The sequence below is a fragment of the Madurella fahalii genome (genome assembly GCF_045866475.1).
Source record: "Madurella fahalii IFM 68171 DNA, scaffold_4, whole genome shotgun sequence".
Taxonomy (NCBI): domain Eukaryota; kingdom Fungi; phylum Ascomycota; class Sordariomycetes; order Sordariales; genus Madurella; species Madurella fahalii.
The window spans coordinates 3413019-3433219 of record NW_027263974.1 but is presented as its reverse complement, the minus strand read 5'-3'; the positions used below and the strand labels follow the sequence as shown (position 1 = coordinate 3433219).

The 20201-nt window shown below is 53.8% G+C and overlaps 4 protein-coding genes across 4 annotated transcripts; 3 read left to right on the top strand and 1 right to left on the bottom strand.

Annotated features, from left to right (window-relative positions):
- Positions 1 to 2770: 2770 nt before the first annotated feature.
- Positions 2771 to 3613, top strand: MFIFM68171_07997 (Rhodopsin domain-containing protein; the record flags this gene model as incomplete). Its single annotated transcript, XM_071063417.1, has 2 exons — positions 2771 to 3147; positions 3220 to 3613. The coding sequence occupies 2 exons, from the start codon at positions 2771 to 2773 to the stop codon at positions 3611 to 3613; spliced, it is 771 nt and encodes a 256-aa protein (XP_070919518.1).
- Positions 3614 to 3894: 281 nt separating this feature from the next.
- MFIFM68171_07996 (4Fe-4S Mo/W bis-MGD-type domain-containing protein) lies at positions 3895 to 7057 on the bottom strand (the record flags this gene model as incomplete). Its single annotated transcript, XM_071063416.1, has 5 exons — positions 3895 to 4571; positions 4634 to 6375; positions 6435 to 6668; positions 6729 to 6839; positions 6900 to 7057. The coding sequence occupies 5 exons, from the start codon at positions 7055 to 7057 to the stop codon at positions 3895 to 3897; spliced, it is 2922 nt and encodes a 973-aa protein (XP_070919517.1).
- Positions 7058 to 8812: 1755 nt separating this feature from the next.
- Positions 8813 to 13465, top strand: MFIFM68171_07995 (GPI inositol-deacylase; the record flags this gene model as incomplete). Its single annotated transcript, XM_071063415.1, has 5 exons — positions 8813 to 8842; positions 8924 to 9358; positions 9412 to 9462; positions 9529 to 9979; positions 10035 to 13465. The coding sequence occupies 5 exons, from the start codon at positions 8813 to 8815 to the stop codon at positions 13463 to 13465; spliced, it is 4398 nt and encodes a 1465-aa protein (XP_070919516.1).
- A 2952-nt stretch (positions 13466 to 16417) lies between these two features.
- MFIFM68171_07994 (uncharacterized protein) lies at positions 16418 to 19888 on the top strand (the record flags this gene model as incomplete). The annotated part of the gene is made up of 4 exons (XM_071063414.1): positions 16418 to 17363; positions 17421 to 17547; positions 17656 to 18871; positions 19709 to 19888. The coding sequence occupies 4 exons, from the start codon at positions 16418 to 16420 to the stop codon at positions 19886 to 19888; spliced, it is 2469 nt and encodes an 822-aa protein (XP_070919515.1).
- Positions 19889 to 20201: the final 313 nt, after the last annotated feature.

Here is a 20201-nt window from a genome sequence, read left to right as displayed (position 1 = left end):
TGGACTTCGTCATGCATTCCCTTGTTCTGGGCACTGTGGGCTTTTCGGGACGGACACACACTACTTGCGCGGGTAACACTTATCAAGACGCTCTCGCTAGGCACCGTGTCTTCCGCGGAGGGAAAGGCAACAGCGCTCGGCCTCGGCATGATCCTCTCGGTCGGTTTCTCTGCGGAAAACTGAGCTGGCTGAGAAACTCCTCTTTGACGGAGTACATTTCGATCCGCGAGACTGAACCGCTTTGTCGTACTCGAGTACCTACGCGGCCCAACTCGGACTGCCGTTGTCTTAGTCGCTCCAACTGCAGGTTGTGATGGCCATGATCGCCGCCGAGACGCCTGCCGCGCTCAGGCAAAAGAGTATCAATGAGCACCCTTCGAGGCGTCGACGCCGTTGTTCCGGGGCTCTACGCATGAGGCACCCATGAAAACCAAGAGATACAACGGCAGGAAAGACTTTCGGAGTTTCGGGCAACTGTTAGGGGGGCGCGGAGTGACTCGCTGAGCGGGGGGCAATTGTCGCAGAGTCCCCGTGCCCGCAACCGGTGAGGGTGTTGGGCGTTGTCGATGCCCAAAGGGGATATTTGCCTTTAGTAAGCCGATGCATGATTACGAAGTCGATTCTTTCTGGCGGCCGTGGAGATGAAGGGCGGCTTAGCGTGCCTGTGCTGATGGGGATGATGAGCATCGACATGACATGTTGGTGCCGGTGATAGCGGAGAATACCGGCCGTTTGCCTTCGTTTGGCGAGGGTGTAAGTATACCATAGTATGGGCGCCGGGGATGTGAACTCGGGGTTCTTCGATGCTGAATTTTATGGGAGAAGGCTTGCATAACCGGATCGTCAGAGCTGCCGAGCCACCACAAGAAGGCAATCCAGGCTGTCCAACTGGCTCTAATAAGGGAGACTCAAACAGGGAGTGCTTTGCCCAGCTTTTCTGGCAGGGATTGGGTGCCCCCGGAGACAGTGTCGCGCAGAATAAGCCCCTGTTCGACACTCTGTTCACGGTCCAGATGTCCGCTACGCCGCAGCAAAATGCTACACTACCATGGCGCACCGGCCGCTCGGTTTCCGATTACGATGGAATGATGTCAGCAACAGACTTGGGATCATAAAATCGGCGTCGTGTTCTAGGACCGTTTATCCTGTGCAATGTCTTTTGTAGAGCGGTAGGTTCAGGTCGCGATCAGTGTCTCCCAGGGCATGCAAGAATTGGCGGGAGAACTTGAGGCAACGCCCCGTGAGATGCAACAGCTGCAGGCAAAATGTTGGCCGCCAACTCCCGCCGCTGTCAGCAAAGCTTTCCATAAAAGTGCGGCAACATGTGACGGTTTCCGTCTTTGGTTAGCCGCGGGAGATCTTGACCGGGTACTTTTACGCGAGCTGAACCCCACCGCCAGATCTCAACCCCAGGGCATCGCACATCCCCAGGGCCCCGACAGATTGAACCTCAGTGTGAATGGCATGGTAACGTTATCCTTGGTTGTGTTGCATCGCACGTGTCCGGCCCCTCAATCGGCTGCCCACCGTCCCTCGGGCCCATGGGACGGTTGATTAGACCGCCTCCTTTCCACGGCAGCAAGGGTCTGATATCGGGGGCGCGCCTCTGTTGATACCGGTGAACTTGTGATCCCAGTCTCCTGCAAGCCACAGCGCAGTCCTCGGACCCGCGCCAATTTCCACACGGAACGCTCGCCGGGCGCCTGGCCCGGAATTAACCTTCTCACACCTCCCTCTCCCCAGCGACCAGAGAAACGGCTGAGACTTGACAGCGCCACTCCCCCGACTCGTCGCATACACGCGAGCCAGAACCCCGCGCTGAGCATATGGAAGGTTCCGAAGGGTGGAAATACGCATCCTGGCCAGGCCGCAGCACAAGCAGGTTTTCTATGTGCAGTGTGGTGTGTCGTACACACTGATGCCCTTGCAGACCCACCGCTGCGGGTTCGATCTAGTTGCAGGGCGCTCTCACCGAGCTTTCACCGATTGCGATCATTTCATGTCAACCTCCTTTCTTTTGGTTCAAGATCCACCCCCCAATCCCCCCCCCCCCCAGAGTTTAAACGACAGCAGTCTTCCCCATTCCTGGAACGGCCCTTGTCCGACGCGATCGATTCCACCAACCTGGAATTGAGCCGTTCTGCGACACGGCCGATGCGTCACCGCATGCAGTGAGGTGGTAGCAGCAGTGGCATGGAGTTGAAGCCAACATCGAGACCACACGTTTCTCTGCCCCGGAACGGCCACCACGGTGGCAACCGAGTCCGCAATGCCAACCGCCCAAACCGCGCCCGTCATAGCCGTTGGCGTCGGCACCATCTTTTTCTCTACTCTCTTCGTCGCCATACGGTCATGGTCGAGAGCGGCCATGATGCGCGTCTTCGGCCTGGAGGATTGGCTGCTTCTTTGTGGCTGGGTGCGCCATCGCCATCTTTTTCTTTTTTTTGTCCTCTGTCTCGGAACCGTCTGCGGGACATGCTTTACTTATTGACCGCAACCGTTGCAGATCTGCGCCGTAGGCGTCTCTGTCGGCAACTTCTTCCGTCAGTGTCCCGCTTCATTTCCCTCTCTTGTCTGTCTGTGCCGGCGGGGGGTTCGCCATCTAACCGGTGATAACCGTATCGACAGAATTGCAGTTTGGCATGGGGAATGATTTTGCGCAATTTGCCCCCGAGTCTAGGACCAAATATCTCCAGGTGAGCCGATTCCACGTTTTGCGGGTATAGTTGAGGGTTAGTAGATGACCAACTAGACAAACGCCCCGTCACAGATGGCCATCAGCATAAACTTCCTCTACGTCTTCGCCCTGACCTTCACCAAGATCTCGATCCTCTGTCTGTATCTGCGCGCCCTCAACTACCCCTCGGTCCGTCTGGCCACCAAGGTTCTCCTGGGCATCGTGGTGGCCAGCCACCTGTGGATCATCATCTCTGTCTGCACCACTTGCATCCCACTTGATGCGTTCTGGACGCCCTCGAAATTCGCGACATCCTACTGTCATCCGTTTTCTGTCTACTGGAGCCATTCCGGCCTCAACATCGCCACCGACCTTCTTATCTTCGCCTTGCCCCTGACGGTGCTGCACAAGATCCGCGTCCCGCCGAGGCAAAAGATAGCGCTGTACTTTGTCTTCATACTTGCCTTCTGGTATGGACTGCCTTCCCGATTTCTTTCCGCTCTAGCTGACAAATCTCCCTCTTCCCTACCCAAAAACAACAGTGTCTGTATCATCTCCATCCTAAGGACTCTTCAGTTCATCCGCGGAATTACCTTGGCGGACGAGAGGACGATCGGGATCGCATGCTGGACCATGCTAGAGGTCAACATTGCCGTCATATGCGCCTGCCTTACGACCATCAAGCCGCTTCTCGCTCCCTTGTTTCCTTGGATCTTCTCGGCACCGGCCAGCCCGCCAAGGCATGGCCCGGAGATTGAGACGATAGGACGAGCCAACCAGCGAGGGGGAGGAGGCCGTCCAGAGGATATTAGCGTCGTAACCGATAACCATGAGCTGGAATCAAGGGTGGCCGGGTACATCCGCAGCGACAAAGAAAAGTCGACGACGACCGAGTCTGGCCTGAGCACAAGTGGGCAGAGCACTAGTACTGCGTGAGGGGGGAAGAAGTTCTGCTTGCATTTCATGTGTCATTAGCGTCCGGTATTGGGAATAGGAACCGTTGGCTGGGAAACACCATGTGTAGTATTGTTCTGACTGGAATTCATAAAAAAAAAAAAAAAAAAAAAAAAGGGAAAGCTTTCGTGCGCCTCAAACAAGGGCTTTTCCCATCCATCAACACTACATAAGGTATGTACTTATAGGGGGTAATATCCCACCGCATCTCATCCCAAACCCCCCTCCCCCACCAGCACAAACCCGTCCCCGCAAACCCCCGTCTACACGGGCACCAAGAGCGTCTGCGGACTCCGCACCTTGATCTGCTGCATCACCCACGCGCGCATCCTGCGCAGGCACCCCTGCGCGTTCTCCACCGCGCCGAGGAACTCCTCGTCCCAGAGGGCCTGCGCGGCCGGCAGCAGCGCCGTGACCGACGACTGGATGTGCGCGAGGTACACGGCCAGGCCCTGCAGGGCCTCGAGCACCTCGTACGCGTCCCGCCGCCGCCCCGGCGGGTCTTGGTCCTCGGGCGGCGGCGGGAAGAGCGCGTCGCGGAGGACGTGGGCGCGGTGGTGGCCGCGCTGCCGGTTCTCGCCGTACCTGGCCACCTGAGGCTCCAGCCCCGCGCGCATCCCCTCGGCGATCTGGTGCAGCACGCGCAGGCCGGCCTCCACCTCGAGGTCGTGGATCAGCTTGGGGATGAGCTTCTCGTAGATGTCCAGGAGCTGCACCGTCGTCTCGTACGTCTCGCCCAGCCAGAGCTCGAGTCGGCGTTCGCGGTTGGTGAGGTCTTTGGTGTTGGTGGTATTGACTGCGTCTTTGGCGGCGGTTTTGTGGATGGCTGCGGTTTGAGGTTCTGGAATATGCGGTCCCGAGCCGGTAGAGGCTGGGATCTTCTCGATGCGAACCGATCCGGATTTGAACAGGGGCTGCTTGGAGATGGGATCCCATCGGTCTTTGCTGGAGATCAGTACAAGAGCTGTCCGAGAATTCCATGGGAAGATTGGACGCGCTTACCGACCGTGAGCTCGTTGGCCGCTCGTGCTCTGCCATCTTGAGAGTCCCAGTAGCCAAAGTGGAAGGGAATAAACACCTGCCCCTCGGCGACCCGGCCGACCCGGCATTTCAGCTCCACCGCGCCCCGTCTCGACCGCACCACGACCATTTCCCCATCAGACACACCGAACTTTGCGGCATCCTGCTCCGAGACCCTAACCTCTGGCTCAGGGCAGGCCTTTTGCAGTGCTGTGCGCCCCGTTTTTGTGCGAGTGTGGAAGTGATACACGTTCCGGCCGGTCGAGAGCCTAAGCGGGAACTCTTCGTCTGGCTCCTCCATTGGCGACGAGTAGTGGCAAGCCTTCAGGATGGCTCTCCCGGCTGGGTTCATGGCCTTGTAGTCCTCTTTGCTGTATGGAGCCCCCGTTTCTAGATCATGACCAAAGCTCTCGCAGTACTCGATGTCGGTATAGAAGACGCCATTGGCATACAGCCGTTCCGTCCCGTGGGGGTTCTCTGCGTTGCATGGCCATTGGATCCCCGACCCGCCTGTCAGGAGGTCGTAGCTCAGACCGGTGTAGTCGCATGGCCTGCCGGCAGACAACTTCTTCCATGCCTCAAACACCTCCTCCGGCGTAGTCCAAGGAAGGAGATCCCCGCCGTCCTTGTTCTTGAATTCCATTCTTCTGGCGTAGTCCAGAAAGATGTCCAAGTCGGACTTGGCCTCGCCCGGAGGGTCAACGGCTTTATGCGATATGTGGACCGTGCGGTCGACGTTCGTGAAGCAGCCCGTCTTCTCTCCCCATTGGGCAGCGGGGAGGACGACGTCAGCGATAGCGGCAGTTTCGGTCAAGTAGATGTCCTGGCACACCACAAAGAGTTCGGGCTGCGTCAGGAGATCCCGGACACGGGGCAAGTTCGGAAGGCTGACGAGAGGGTTTGTGCCGCTTATCCAGAACATCCGGATGGATCCGCTCTCGATGTAGTTGAGAAGGTTCTGCACGTGTGTAGGCTCGTTCCAGTGCGGTACTTGAATAGGCTCGATATTCCACAATCGCGCGAGGTCGGCCATGTGGCTAGGGTTTTGGTGATTGCGGAAACCGGGAAATTCGCCATCGCAGCCAGCCTCGCGGTTGTTCTGAGCTGTGGGCTGGCCGTTCATCTGCAAGACGCCACAGCCGGCTTTGCCGATCATGCCGCGCAGCAGATTGATGTTATTGATCTGGCACGCACTGGCGGTGGCCTGGTGTGACTGGTAAACCCCCTGGAGCGCAGTAGAGAGCAGGCTTTTGGACGTCCCAATGATCCGCGCTGCTTCTTCCAGATCCTTGATGGGTACCCCGGTGATCTTTTCAACAGTCTCGGGGTCGTATTCGGCAACTGTGGCCTCGAGTTCTTTCAGGCCGACGGTATGCTTGGATAGATAGTTGCGGTCAACCCAGTCATTCTTGAACAGCAGGTGTTGGATGCCGTTCAGCAAGGCGAGGTTGGTCCCAACCCGTGGGACCAGATGGAGCGTCGCTTTGCGCGCCGTCTCTGACAGTCGTGGATCCACCACGATCAGCTTCGGCGGATGTGGTCCAGCCAATCGGTCCAAGATCCTTGACCAGAGAACAGTCTGTGTTGCTGCCATGTTGTGCCCTACCAGAAACAAGCAGTCGGTGTAGTCAATGTCGGTGTAAGAGCCTGGCTGTCCGTCGGAACCGAAAGATTCTCGCATCGAAGCTGCCGCTGTGGCCGTGCAGAGCCGTGTGTTTCCGTCCCTAGGAAACGGGTACCATGTTAGACTCAGGCGACCGCCAGGGGAGGAGGGCTTTCTCACATATGAAGCGTGTGGAGACCGGCTTTGCCCACCAGGGCCAGCGCATAGTACTCTTCCAAAAACAGTTGGCCTGATGTGTAGAAGGCAATGCTGTGGTTCGTGAGGTGTTTCTGGAGCTCCTTGGATTTTGCGACAATCAAATCCATTGCTTCATCCCACGAAGCTCGCTCTAGACGACCATTTTTCCGTATCATGGGGTAGGTCAACCGGTCCTTGTTGTGGATTGCCCTCCATCTAGGTCTGTGAGCCGCATTTCACCTTGGGCTGACAAAGAGGTACAACAAACACGCTTACCCATGGAGGCCTTTTGGGCCCAAACGGCCCTTGTTGACACGGTCCATTGCTCTCCCTCGGACTCCGACGACCTTGCCATTTTTGACACCGATGTCCAAACCGCAGCAGTTGCTAACAGGAACAATTAAGCAAAGACGCACGGAGCAGCTGTCTCACCATTGAATCACCCACCTGCAGAGGACACAGGCACTCTGGACCCATTTTTCTGGTTCTTCATCGCAGGCCTGGTCCACCCTTGTTGGCCATTCGTCCCGGTACGGCGCCCGGGGACCCCAGACGTCCTCGATCGAGTCCCGTGTCTGGAATGCCGGCGCAGCGTAGCTATCCATTTTTCCGCCCTGACTGTGGAATATTGGTGGCTGTTCTTGATCTCCGCATCGTCCAAGGCGCCATTGCAGTGCTTATAGCTGGCGATGAGATTGGACAACAGCACCGGATGCCGGCAGTGCGCCCGAGGAGATTCCTATTTGTGACGTCATTCCCTGTTGCATTCCCTGATCGACTGGTCGGAAATGGAAGGAGCTGTCTCTATTTGTATTCAAAGAACCGGGAAATTCTCCATTTCCCCTCCATGTGAGATTTTTGTCCCGTTCCGTTCGAAATCAATCCGTCATCGCCAAAGCTGACCCGCTGTCCTTTCGCAGCCCGCCACATTGATGCGCTGAGGAATCCCTGCTAGCTTCTATCCATGTTTCGGTTCAAGCGTCAATTGTCCTTGTCCTAGTATCCTGGCCCTAGAGAGAAGTTCTCTCTATTGAAGATGGAGTCGGCCGCGCGCAGCTGTTGAAAGCGACAGCGCTCTGGCATAACCTTTTCAACGATCTGGACCGTCTCTTCCTCCCCGTTCGCATCCACCACAATCCGCGCTTCTCCGGGGACGGCTTGGCTCAGATACTCCAAGACTGGCGTCAAACAAGCAGCCCACTCCTCCAAGACTTTTTCTTGGTTCACCAGGGCCTGTGCGTGCTGGGGGCGATGTTTCGGCTGCTCAGCGATAACCCCCAACATCGAAAGGCCACTGAGAACATCTTCCCATAATTCCGGGTCTATGCGGAAAGCTTCACCACAGGGACTTGAAACTCTCGTCGGCCCCAGGACCATTATTATCTTCCGCATCTTCCTCCGTTTCTCGGGACTAAAACTCATGAGATTCGACCCACCGTCACCAGTCACGCGGATTCTGAAAGTATTTCCTTCGTACAGCATTGTCTCGACCTCCTCGGTGATCTGACGGCAGACCAGGAAAAGTCCAGGCAACGCGCTTCGCCGGGACGGGGGAACTCCGGGACGGTACCGCTTGCACCTGTAACAATAGTCGTCTTGGCCGGAAGGGCCATACTCGCCCTCATCATCCCAAGCCATCAACCAAGAGGCAGGCTTAATCCTTTCATTGCTCTCCTAGAGGGTTGCTTTAGAATTTCATTTTCTCCTCTTCGTCGTCGTTACTCACCTTCCCCGTCGAGGAGGTTCCAGTAGATTCCCGGGAACAGCTAGGACAATCCACTGACTCAAAAGAGAAATATGTCGGGGGGGCTTTTCCAATGCTGTATGGGCCCTGATGCCATGGCGGATCCGACCATCCTTTCGGGCGGTTTTGATAATAGATATTGGACAAATCGCCAAAGCAATCAAAGGTGAGATTCTGCGGGACACAGGATCGGTAGATGAGCCGGCGAATTTCCAGCGGTATACCCAGGAGGGCGCTAGAGGTCGAAGCGGGGAGGATGTATCCCAATGCCATTGCAGCTTGTGGTCAAGAAGCATGGGAAAGGTGGGTAAAAGGTGGGTAAGAGGTGGGTCATCCCCGCCCTATATTCCCAACGGTGTTCCAGGTCTGGCAGGGTTGTGCGCCCTATCAATATTAGTTGGGATCGGCGTCTGCCTGGGACCCTGCCAACCGCCCAATAAGCTCGCGAATGGAAGGCTGACCTAATATTCATGTGCCTGGGCCCCAGACGGGGCAGGTTGACAGGGGATGTTCCAACTCTGTGCCGGCGGAGATCGTCGAGACCGGCACCGATGTCCGGATTGCTCCAAGTATATTTCGCGTTTCTCCGACACCGCTCCCCCGAAGCAGTCATGCCATGATGGACAGCATGGATGCCTTGGAAGAGGTGAGAGGGTCGTTGCCACCCTTCGTATGCCGCGCCGGAAAATGGCCCGCTAACGCCCGCACCGTGGAACCGCGATTTTAGCCCATCACTCCCGTGCTATGCTCGTCGCTAAGCCAGTCCTCGAGAGCCGCGGCGACCAGCCGGTTGACGACACTCGCTCGGGTCTTTGGTAACTTGTCTATAAAGAAGCAAAGCAACGAAACCCCCGAAGATGTTCGCGGCCCGCTTGGGCTCCGGCTCCTGTTCGACTCGGCCGAGCCGCTGGCCGACATCATTTTCGTTCACGGCCTGGGGGGCGGATCGCGGAAAACGTGGGATAAAGATAATGACCCTGCCCTGTATTGGCCGCGGGAATGGCTTTCTCGGGATCCCGAGTTCAGACATGTCCGTGCCCATACCTTTGGTTACCCTGCCGACTGGATGGATCGCCGCGAGTCTGTCCTCGGCATCAACGACTTCGCCAACTCGCTGCTTTCTCAACTACAAGCTTCGGCGACCATCAGGCGAGCGAAACAGGTAAGCTTTTGTCTCTGCCTTGAAGCAATAACTGGGAGGGCTGACGCTTGCAGCTTCCCCTGATCTTTGTCTGTCATAGTATGGGAGGGTTGGTCGTCAAAAAGGTAGGTGTCTGATTTTCCCTGCTAGCACACTAGTGTTTTTTTTCTCACCACTCAAGCGCCCCGCAGGCCTTCATCCTTTCCCAGCATGACCCAAATTTTCAGGAGTTGGGCAAACGCTTTGATACCATCTACTTTCTCGGAACACCTCATCATGGCGCCAGTTCAGCTCAGCTCATCACCGCCATTCTGAAGGCGTCCAATAGCAGAAACAAGCCTTTTGTTAACGATCTCAAACTTGAATCCCCTGCGATCCAAGCCATCAACGATGAGTTTCGTCATTATCCAAGCCGGGTCCAGCTTTATTCTTTCTTTGAAGCCGAACCGACTTCTATTCTCGAGCTTGGGGGCGTGTTCATTGTTACGAAAGCCTCGGGCATTATGAATCTCCCCAACGAACGAGTCAGTCCCCTCCAAGCAGACCATCGCGGCGTTTGCAAATACAACTCCCCATCCGACCCCAACTACATAGTTGTCAGAAACTCAATAGTGGAAGCCCTTGACAGAATCAGGATCGCATGTGCGTCAATTTTTCAACTTCTATTTTCTATTGCCTTTACACTAACATAGCTTAGGGAACACTGCCAACGACGGCGCGATGAAGACCCGGAAGCGCAACCTCAAGAATTTCCTCCATATTTCCGACCAATTGTGGCAGTTTCATGTAGACTTTGATGAGCCTAGGGTTGAGGGGTCTTGCGAATGGCTTAGCAATATTCCGTCGTTCCGGCGATGGTGCGACGCCTCGGAACCTAGGATGTTCTGGCTTTACGGCAACCCGGGCACCGGAAAGTCTTTCCTAGCCAAATATGTGATTGACCATGTAGCTGGGCTCGGCTTTGATTGCAGCTACTTCTTTTTCCGTGCGGGCGACAAGAAGCAGTCGCCTCTCAAGAGCTGCTTGCTCTCCTTGGCATGGCAGATGGCCGAAAGCAGCGTCTTCATCCGCGATATCTTCCTGGAGATGTACGAATCGGGAAGCGAGTTTGACCAGGAGAACTTCCAATCAATATGGAGGACCCTCTTTGTTGGCGGTATCTTCCAGACAAAACTTGTCAAGCCACACTTCTGGGTCCTTGATGGGTTGGACGAATGCGCCAATTATGGAGAGTTGTTCCCCCTACTCGCGAAAATAAGCTCGGCGTTATCACTCCAGATATTTGTGTCTTCTAGACCTAGCATCGACATGCACACCGGGATTACATGGTACGGCCCGGAGGCAGCGATGTATACCGTCACCCAGGAATCTACCTCGGCGGACATCCAACGTTACATCGAAAATCATGTGGATCTTTTCAGCATCCAGAAGCCTTCGGAGCGACAGACGCTGATGTCCATCATTCTCAACAAGTCTGAGGGGAGCTTTCTGTGGGTGAAGCTCGTTCTCAAAGAGCTTAGAAACGCGCTCAGCGAAGAGGCAATCAAGAGGGTGCTGAAGAACATCCCTAAAGGCATGGATCAGATTTACTTAAGGAGCCTTGAGCCTCTATCGAAGGAAGAAATGAGACGACCCGTGGCGAAGACGATTTTGATGTGGGCAAGTACGTGCATTCGGCCCCTGGAAGTCGCCGAGCTCAAAGCCGCTCTTGTGATTCACATCAATCAGACGTTCAATAGTTTGGAGAGACATATCGGCTGGCTTTGTGGATGTCTCGTCACAGTCGACGCCTGTAGCCTCGTCAAGGTCGTACACGAGACAGCCCGGAGCTTCATTCTCAATCCAGAGAGTGGGTCACCCGTCGCCTTCAGGGAAGCAGAAGCGCATAAAGAACTAGCAATCGTTTGTCTGAAATATCTCAACGAGAAGGAACTCAAGGCTCCTCGTGGCCGCCGGTCAAATGCGGTTCAAGCCGGCACAATCGCCCGTTCCCCATTCATCAGATATGCAGTACTAGCATGGCACGAGCACATGGAGAAATCGCAAAGCACCAGCGAAGAGATGGTCGAGCTTCTATACAACTTCTGCTCCTCTACAAGCGGGAACATCCTGACATGGATCGAGTACGTAGTATCGGCCAATAGCAACCTTTCTACCCTCACCCGAGCGGGCGTCCTTATGAGAAGTTTTGCGGCTCGTGTGGGCAAAACCCGCCAGCAACAGACAGAAAGGCTGGATCACATCAAGGCCTGGAGCACGGACTTAATACGGGTTGCAGCAAAGTTTGGTCGAAATCTGCTCCGGCTTCCAGCCTCCATTTACACTACGGTGCCGCCTTTCTGCCCTAGGAATTCCGCTATATATCGCCAATATGGACATTCAAAACGTGGAGTCGGCGTTCTTGGAGTCAACTCATTGTTAGACTGGGACGACTGCCTGGCAACCATCGTGTACAAGCAAAAGGGAAGCCGGGCAATGTCACTTGCTGCTGCCAGCAACTACTTTGCGGTCGGGATGTCGAACTCATTTGTCCGCCTCTACCACACCAGTACTTGCCAGGAATTTTTTGCATTTCACCATGAAGAGTCAGTCAAGGTGGTTGAATTCAGCGTTGCCGGCCAGTGGATGGCCACTAGCGGGAACAGACGATTGTGTGTGTGGGATGTACCAGCAAAAAGAATAGCTTGGGAGCACGAACTTACACGACCGTGCATCTCCATGACATTTGATGCCGAGAACGACGAGCTTGTTGTTGCTTGTCAGGATAACCAGCTCCGTTACTTCAGCATCGAGTCAGGCCATCTCAACGACGAAATACCATGGTTCATGGATGAAGGCCATGTCCGAACCATCACGAACGTCCCAGTCGCCGCCGCTCTGTCATTTCAACATCAGCTTTTCGCCTTTGTCTATCGCGGTAGCCATATAGGCCTCTGGAACTGGGAAACAGACGAGTTCCTCGGATTTTGCGAGAAGCCTGATGCAAGACTGAGAATCTGTCCATTCCACGCTACGTCCCTAGTATTCAGCCCTGTCCCAAATTCCAACTCTCTCGCTGCAGCCTACGAACAAGGCGAGATTGTCGTCTTCGACCCCATTGAGTGCAGCATCAAGGCCAGCTACAAATGTGATACCGATAACCAGACACTCGCATGCTCGCTCGATGGCAGGACGCTGATCGCGGGAGATTCTGCCGGCGTCATCAGGATCTTCGACTTCCAGAGGTTTGACACACCGGGTCTGAACCAAAAGTTGAGACTGCTTAACGTCATCTCCGGGCTAGAGGAAAACATCGCCTCATTGGCCTTCTGCGACGACCGGCGTTTCGTGGACATCAGAGGTCCGAAGGTTAAAGTTTGGGAGCCCACGATCCTCGTCCGCCAGGACTCCGGTGGCGATACTGAATCTATTACGTCTGATTGTATTTCTGTCTTCGACCCTGTCGCTGAGGAGAACGATCCAATCACATCACTATCAGTACACCCCAACGGCAAACATATTTTTTGCGCTACTCACGCCGGGCTTATCAACGTCTACGACACCGCCGCAGGTTCTTGCACCCAGACGCTATACGAGCACTTTCGAGGCGATACCATTCTCTGGATGATTTTCAGTAAGGCCGATGACATCCTTGCCAGCGCTGGAGTCTCTAGTAGGGTCTTTATCCATCGTCTGGCCTATGAATCGCAATGGACCATCGAAAAGAAGCTGTCCGAATATCGAATGGGCGAGCGGATTGAACAACTAATGTTCAACTCTACGGGAACCAAGATCCTGGTAGTCACCACGACCCGCGACATGGTATACTCCTTGATGGACAACTCCACAGCCTCCGCGTCCTGGGATACTAGGTTGCCGGGCTTCTGGTGCAACGATCCCCGAGACCCAGAAAGACTTCTCCTCTGGGTCAACCGAAAGCTCCGCGTGTTCTTGTGGGAGGGCCTTCAAGAGATCACACCACCATCAGGCATAAATCTCGATTTCGACTTGCCGACCGGGTTCGGCATCCAGAACGTGTACTCGGGATGGAAGGGCAACTACATTGTCACACTTTACTCTGGCATCGACCATGCCTGGTCTGCGTGTCGATTACTCATTTGGGATGCTGCCGATTTCTCCATCCAGTAGGACCCTGCAGAAGAAGTTGCCCCGTATCCGGTATTTCAGCCCTATGCAAACAGGGCCGCGGACCTCATTGGCACGCTTGGAGCGGTCATCGGCTTTTTCGACAGCCGCATCTTGTTTATTGACCAGGATGGCTGGATATGTTCCATTTTTCTTGAAAACGGATCTCCGGAATCCTATACTCGTCATTTTTTCCTTCCATTTGACTGGCTTAGCACGGATGATACCCTATTTGTTGCGTTTACGGCAAAAAGCGAGGTTTTGATTGCGAGACAACACGAGCTTGCAGTCATCAAGCGCGGTTTGGATGTCTCACAGGTTGTAGCGTTACCAGTGCATTCAAGGAGGTCGTCGACATCGATTTAGGTAACTGAAGACACCTGTTACAGGAATAAGTGCCTAAACCATGTAATACATCTGACGTAGGTGTATCTTGCAAGAGCGAGAAGCATAAGTAGCTACGGCAGAGGCATCATTACATTAGACATACGTTTATCTCCAAACCCACAAACGTCTTACCATCTAAACTTATGCCCGCGAAGCAACGCACTTTCCTCTTAAGCTTCGATTGAGTCCATCTCCTATATATAGTTAATGGCAATGCTGCCTTCGTTGCCCACGGCGTCTCCATAAGAGTAGCCCGTGGCGGGGCGTGTGTTTGCAATGTAAACCCGCTCAACATACAAGTTAAAGAGGTACTTCAAGGAGCTCGTCAGAGCCCCGGTCTAGTCGATAATCCCGTCGGTGTTTCCCGATACACCGCCGGTTCAAACGTCCAGCTTAAGGTGCATGGGAGTTTTCCGGATAGTTCCTGCCTTCAACAGCGTCCTCGTAATGGAAATTCTGCACGACAGCAGTGTCTATGTACAAGGTAATAGCAGACGGAGTTCAGTTGATGGTATAGATGTGCGTGTATCCCTATTTCCTTCGATGCAGCATGATCTCCATCTGATCAGATTTGTTGTTTGTTGTAGTTAACGCTTAACGTCCGGGGTGGCGCCACGTAGTAGCTTGCCAGCCTGGTACGCAACAATGACGTGCTCTGTCTGATCAGAGGGAACTCTATCTACAGATGTTGTTTTGACCATTTTGGGTTGCGGGAACCTACTATTATAATACGTCGCCATGTATATCCGGCCGTGGGCGGTCTTTTCCGTTTCCATTGTTTATATGAGTTTGCGGATTTCGATGTGTTGCGGAACTAATTTGATATAGAACAAGGCTCTTCCAACGCAATACCTTGCATTTATGTAGCACTATAGAACTCCGTTTCGTCTGATTATAACGTGCTCAGATTTTCTCTATCTGCTAGCTACTAAGGATACAAGATAAGGAGACTTTAGATTAGCTAATAGTACTATAAGGTTAACTTAGTTCAATATATAGAAAGTGTTATAGAAGGAATATTAGGAGTATCTGATGCCTAGAGACTGGAGGAACGTAATTGGTTTGTTTATATACTAAGTAGTAGAAATATTGAAACACGAGAGATGTAGCTTCCTACTAATTTCATATAGTACCGAATATTTTCTTGTTCTTCTACACGTCTCGGACATTTGTCTGTTTATTGATACGTGCTATAGGCGTTCCACAGTGCCGAGGTGCCTAGTTGGCAGGATAATGAGAGATTACAGGTGGCTAATCCCAAAGCGGGTAATTAATGCCTTTCTGTCTGTAAGATGTGCTGCACATGTGATGAGTCTGGTCAACCCAATCCTTCAAGGTACAGTATATCAGGTGGTTGATATATCCGGTGTAGCTCAAGGTATGCAAGAATTACAAAGCCATAATGGTAAGTGAGTCTACCAATATGTATTGCTTATTAAGCTATTGGCCGCTATCGCTCCGTCCCAGGTCGTCAAGGTGGCCGTCTCATGATAATACACACGATTACATGTTTGAGATTTTGAGCGACTTGACGTTTAGCAGCCTCAACCCTTCCTCTCTGACGCCGAGGGGACTTGCTGGCTCTGACGTTCGGCCTTTCGAGGCTGCACACCGCTTTTAGCAGCCTGCTGTCACATTATCCTCGTCACGGCATTATCGATAAGGAGAGTCAGAGCAGCGCTGGCAGTGCATGTTGACGCCCGCGATGAGGATACATGCTCCCGTAGCCAGTTGGTCAATCACGAACACAGAAACGAATGTGGAAGACCAGGTACAGTGGCGGCCAGGTTCAGTGTCCACAATCTCATATGTGAAATCTTTCTAAGTGGAGCCATTTTTGGCTCCTCATTGCTGACATAGAGTGCGCCTTATTTTATACTGTGTAACAGTGTCCAGGCACCTTAACAGCCCAAAGTAGTACTGTACTTTGTCGGGCCAAGGCTAGCCACACTAGCCACTGTAGCTGATTGTGGCTTACATGGCCAGGATCCGTTCCAACGGATCCCCCTTTTCTTTTGTATAAGTAGAACGTTCCCCTGGAGCTTCGCTCCAGCGAACACACACACAGATCAATTCTTATCATTCTTCTGAACACGCACCTCAGGCTGCCCACGGTACGATAGTACTCTATTAAAATTTAACCTTTTGCTAAAGACTAAACCGACGTTAGCCAAAAGTAGCTGCGGGAAGAGAGCTTGGCAGTGAATCACGTATAGCTGCCTCCAAAACATTACGAGCGATACTGTACACATCTGTTACGTAATCGCACCTCTGGCCGGCACGATACGGTATACTGTGGAAAAAGCGCACTGTTGCAGAGACATGTGGCGTCTAAACGATTGGCTATGGCTGTGTTGTCGGGCAGCGACGCTTCAGGCCGAAAGAATGGCTGGCAGCATTCAGCTCGCCTCTACCCCGCCTTCGTCCTCTCGCGACTTCGCATTCTCTCGCAAGATTGTCATCTTGCCTCAGACATGACAAAGTTGAGCAGCTAACTGTCAGATACCAGCGTGATTACCCATCGGCCAGCCGTCGCCTCCCTAGCTGATTCGACAGCCAATAGAGACAATGGATAGCTTCCTATCACGGCTGAAGAAGCGCAAGACTCCGCTCAATCCTGTACAAGGAACGAGTCGCCCCTCAACTCCGCACAATCCTCAATCACATACCAACACAGACACCGGTCCATCCGAGAACTCCCCGATTCCCTCTTTCCCGGACGGAGTGAAGGTTCTGCACGACTGCCCCGACGCCACCGTCGACATCTGCTTTGTCCATGGTCTGACTGGGGACCGGGAGAGCACATGGACCGCCGAGGGGCAGTCCGCACCCTGGCCAAAGACCCTCCTCCCGCCGAAGCTCGACAAAGTTCGCATACTTACATACGGCTACGACGCATACATGGTGCGGAAAGGAGTTGCGGCGTCAAATCGGCTTATCGATCATGCTACGAACCTTCTGAACGACTTGACGACAGACAGAGTCTGCTGCAATGCGCCATCTCGTCCCATCATATTCGTCGTCCACAGCCTGGGCGGCCTTGTCTGCAAACAGGCCGTTCTCCTCTCACGGAACAACCCAGAGACCCATCTTCGGGGCATATTCGATTGCACTATAGGTATCGTATTTATGGGCACCCCCCACAGAGGATCCTGGATGGCTGACTGGGCTAAGATCCCGGCTTTGGGTCTTGGTCTGGTTAAATCTGTCAACAAGTCGCTGTTAGAGATCTTGCAGACAAATAACCAGGCCCTCGAGCTCATTCAAGTTAACTTCTGGTCAATGATACGGGAACGGCAAAATGCCAATCTACCTCCCGAGGTTATATGTTTCTTTGAGGAACTACCTTTACCTGGAGTTGGGAAAGTCGTGTCCAAGGAATCCGCCACTCTTGAGGGCTACAATCACATTACCATCCACGCCAATCACAGGGACATGGTCAAGTTTGCCTCTGTAGAGGAGAACGGGTTCAAGAGGTTGCTGGGAGAGTTAGTCCGATGGGTGTCGCAAGTCGGTAAGGAGAACTAGCCGATTGCTTCTGAGAACACACTGGGCTAAATCTGTTCCGAAGACCAAGTACTATCCCAGACTGCGCAAGATTGCCTTAAGTCGCTAGCTTTCCTACATATGGAGAACCACTCCCATGACATCGTCAGTGCCGTTAAGGGGACGTGCGACTGGCTGCTTCGGCACAAGATGTACAGGAGCTGGGCCGCTTGCCACCGAGGCCTGCTTTGGATCAAGGGAAAGCCTGGCTCTGGGAAGTCGACACTGCTTAAATAGGCTCTCGATAAACAAGAAACCAGAGACGGCGCCCTTGTTCTCTCGTTCTTCTTCCATGGTCACGGCGATGAGCTCCAAAGGACGCCTCTTGGCCTCTTGCGGTCTCTCCTTCATCAGGTCCTTCGGCAAGCCCCCGGTGTACTGCAGGATCTCGTCGACAAGTTTGAAACGAAGCGCAACCAGAACGGCAAGCCGGGTGAAGACTGGTACTGGCATGAGGAGGAATTGTGGCCCTTCTTCAAGTCGTCTCTTCCGAAGATCCTAGAAACTCGTCCGGTATGGTTATTTATCGACGCCTTAGACGAATGTGGCAAGGACAATGCAGTCAGGCTTGTTGAGATTTTCAAGTCTTGGCTAAAGAGTCTGCCATCCCAGTCTATAGGCCTCCGACAGTGTAGTATCTGCTTCTCTTGTCGCCACTACCCGATCGTGGATCTGGACGAGAGTATGTTCGAAATATGCGCCGAGGATGAAAACCAAGAGGACATTTCGACGTTCGTAGATGACCAGCTTACCGCGTTCCGTAAGCGAACATCATCTACGATTCCGGCCTTGATTACGGAACGTGCCTCTGGCGTTTTTATGTGGGCGCGTCTCGTTGTGAAGCAAGTTCTGGACCTTGAACGTGAGGGAGCCGGAGTAAAGAAGATCGAAGGGGCAATCCATTCTATCCCTCCAGACCTCGATGAACTCTACCGACAACTCATTCAGAGTATGGAACCAGCCTCCCAAAAACTGATCCAATGGGTTTGCTTTGCTACGCGGCCCTTGTCAATAGACGAGTTGCGATGGGCTATGGTTATCGAGGCCGATTGCCCACACCGGTCGTTAGAGGCATGCCAGAGCGCGGAAGATTACGTACCCGACAGTGTCCGGATGAAGAGGCAAGTTCAGACGCTCAGCCGCGGTCTTGCCGAAGTCAGCCATATGCAGGTTGTCCAGTTCATCCACCAGTCTGTTAAGGACTTCTTCGTCGGCAAAGGCCTCTCAGCTTTGGACGGTAATGTAACGTCGACCGAGGCGGCAATCAGAGCACACTTCCGGTTGTCCAAGATTTGCATACGCTACTTGGCGATGGAGGAAATCGGTCGGTCAACAAGCTACAACGACTTTACCTTCCTGCTTTACGCTACGACCTCGTGGGTGGCGCATGCACAGCAGTGCGATGCTAGAAGCGTCCCTCAAGAGGATCTTCTGGCGTTGTTTACTTGGCCATCAAACAGTCTCGTAGAGTTATGGGTACGCATTTACCGGGTAATAGATGGATATTCATATGAATGTCCACCAAAGGGGACTAGCCTGGTACACGTGATATCGAGATATGGGGTCTTCGGGCTGGTAACGGCCGCTCTGCAAAGGACAGGCCAAATTACCATGGTTATTGACGTTAAGGATGACTATGGCCGGACACCGCTGTTGTGGGCTGCCAAGAACGGCCACGAGGCTGTTGTGCGATTACTGCTCGATAAGGGCGCTACCGTTGAGGCGAAAGATCGCGATGGCTGGACACCGCTGTTGTGGGCTGCCGGGAACGGCCACGAGGCGGTTGTGCGATTACTGCTCGATAAGGGCGCTACCGTTGAGGCGAAAGATGACTTGGGCCAGACACCGCTGTTCTGGGCTGCCTTGAACGGCCACGAGGCGGTTGTGCGATTACTGCTCGATAAGGGCGCTACCGCTGAGGCGAAAGATGACTTCGCCCGCCGGACACCGCTGTTGTGGGCTGCCAAGAACGGCCACGAGGCGGTTGTGCGATTACTGCTCGATAAGGGCGCTACCGTTGAGGCGAAAGATCACTTCGCTCGCCGGACACCGCTGTTGTGGGCTGCCGGGAACGGCCACGAGGCGGTTGTGCGATTACTGCTCGATAAGGGCGCTACCGTTGAGGCGAAAGATGACTTCGCTCGCCGGACACCACTGTTGTGGGCTGCCGAGAAAGGCCACGAGGCGGTTGTGCGATTACTGCTCGATAAGGGCGCTACCGTTGAGGCGAAAGATCACTTCGCTGGCCGGACACCGCTGTTGTGGGCTGCCGAGAAAGGCCACGAGGCGGTTGTGCGATTACTGCTCGATAAGGGCGCTACCGTTGAGGCGAAAGATCACTTTGGCCGGACACCGCTGTTGTGGGCTGCCGGGAACGGCCACGAGGCGGTTGTGCGATTACTGCTATGTCATGCCCATACTAGTGACCCCCCGACCATCTCTACTTGCCTCACGATGCCGCACCATGATTCGACAGACCCGGCAATAGAGTAAATCCTATTATTTTCTATTCTGATTTGTCTTCCAGGGAAGGGTCTGGGAGGCCATGTCAATATATAGCCTTTCATGACTACGTTCTAGCACTTTCTGAATGATTTGTCAGGAACCGCCGCTTCCTATCTATTTGTCAACAAGGTTGTTATCAGGTGATTGTCAACAGGTAGCAATAACGACAAAAGTGGCGACTGTCGTCATCAGGCTAAAAATTACCTTAGCAAGCTTAGGCATTGACGTTAAGGACAGCTTGCCTAGACTCCCAGTATGACACCATTCCCTCGGCCTGACAAGCGACGCCGGATGGTTCCAC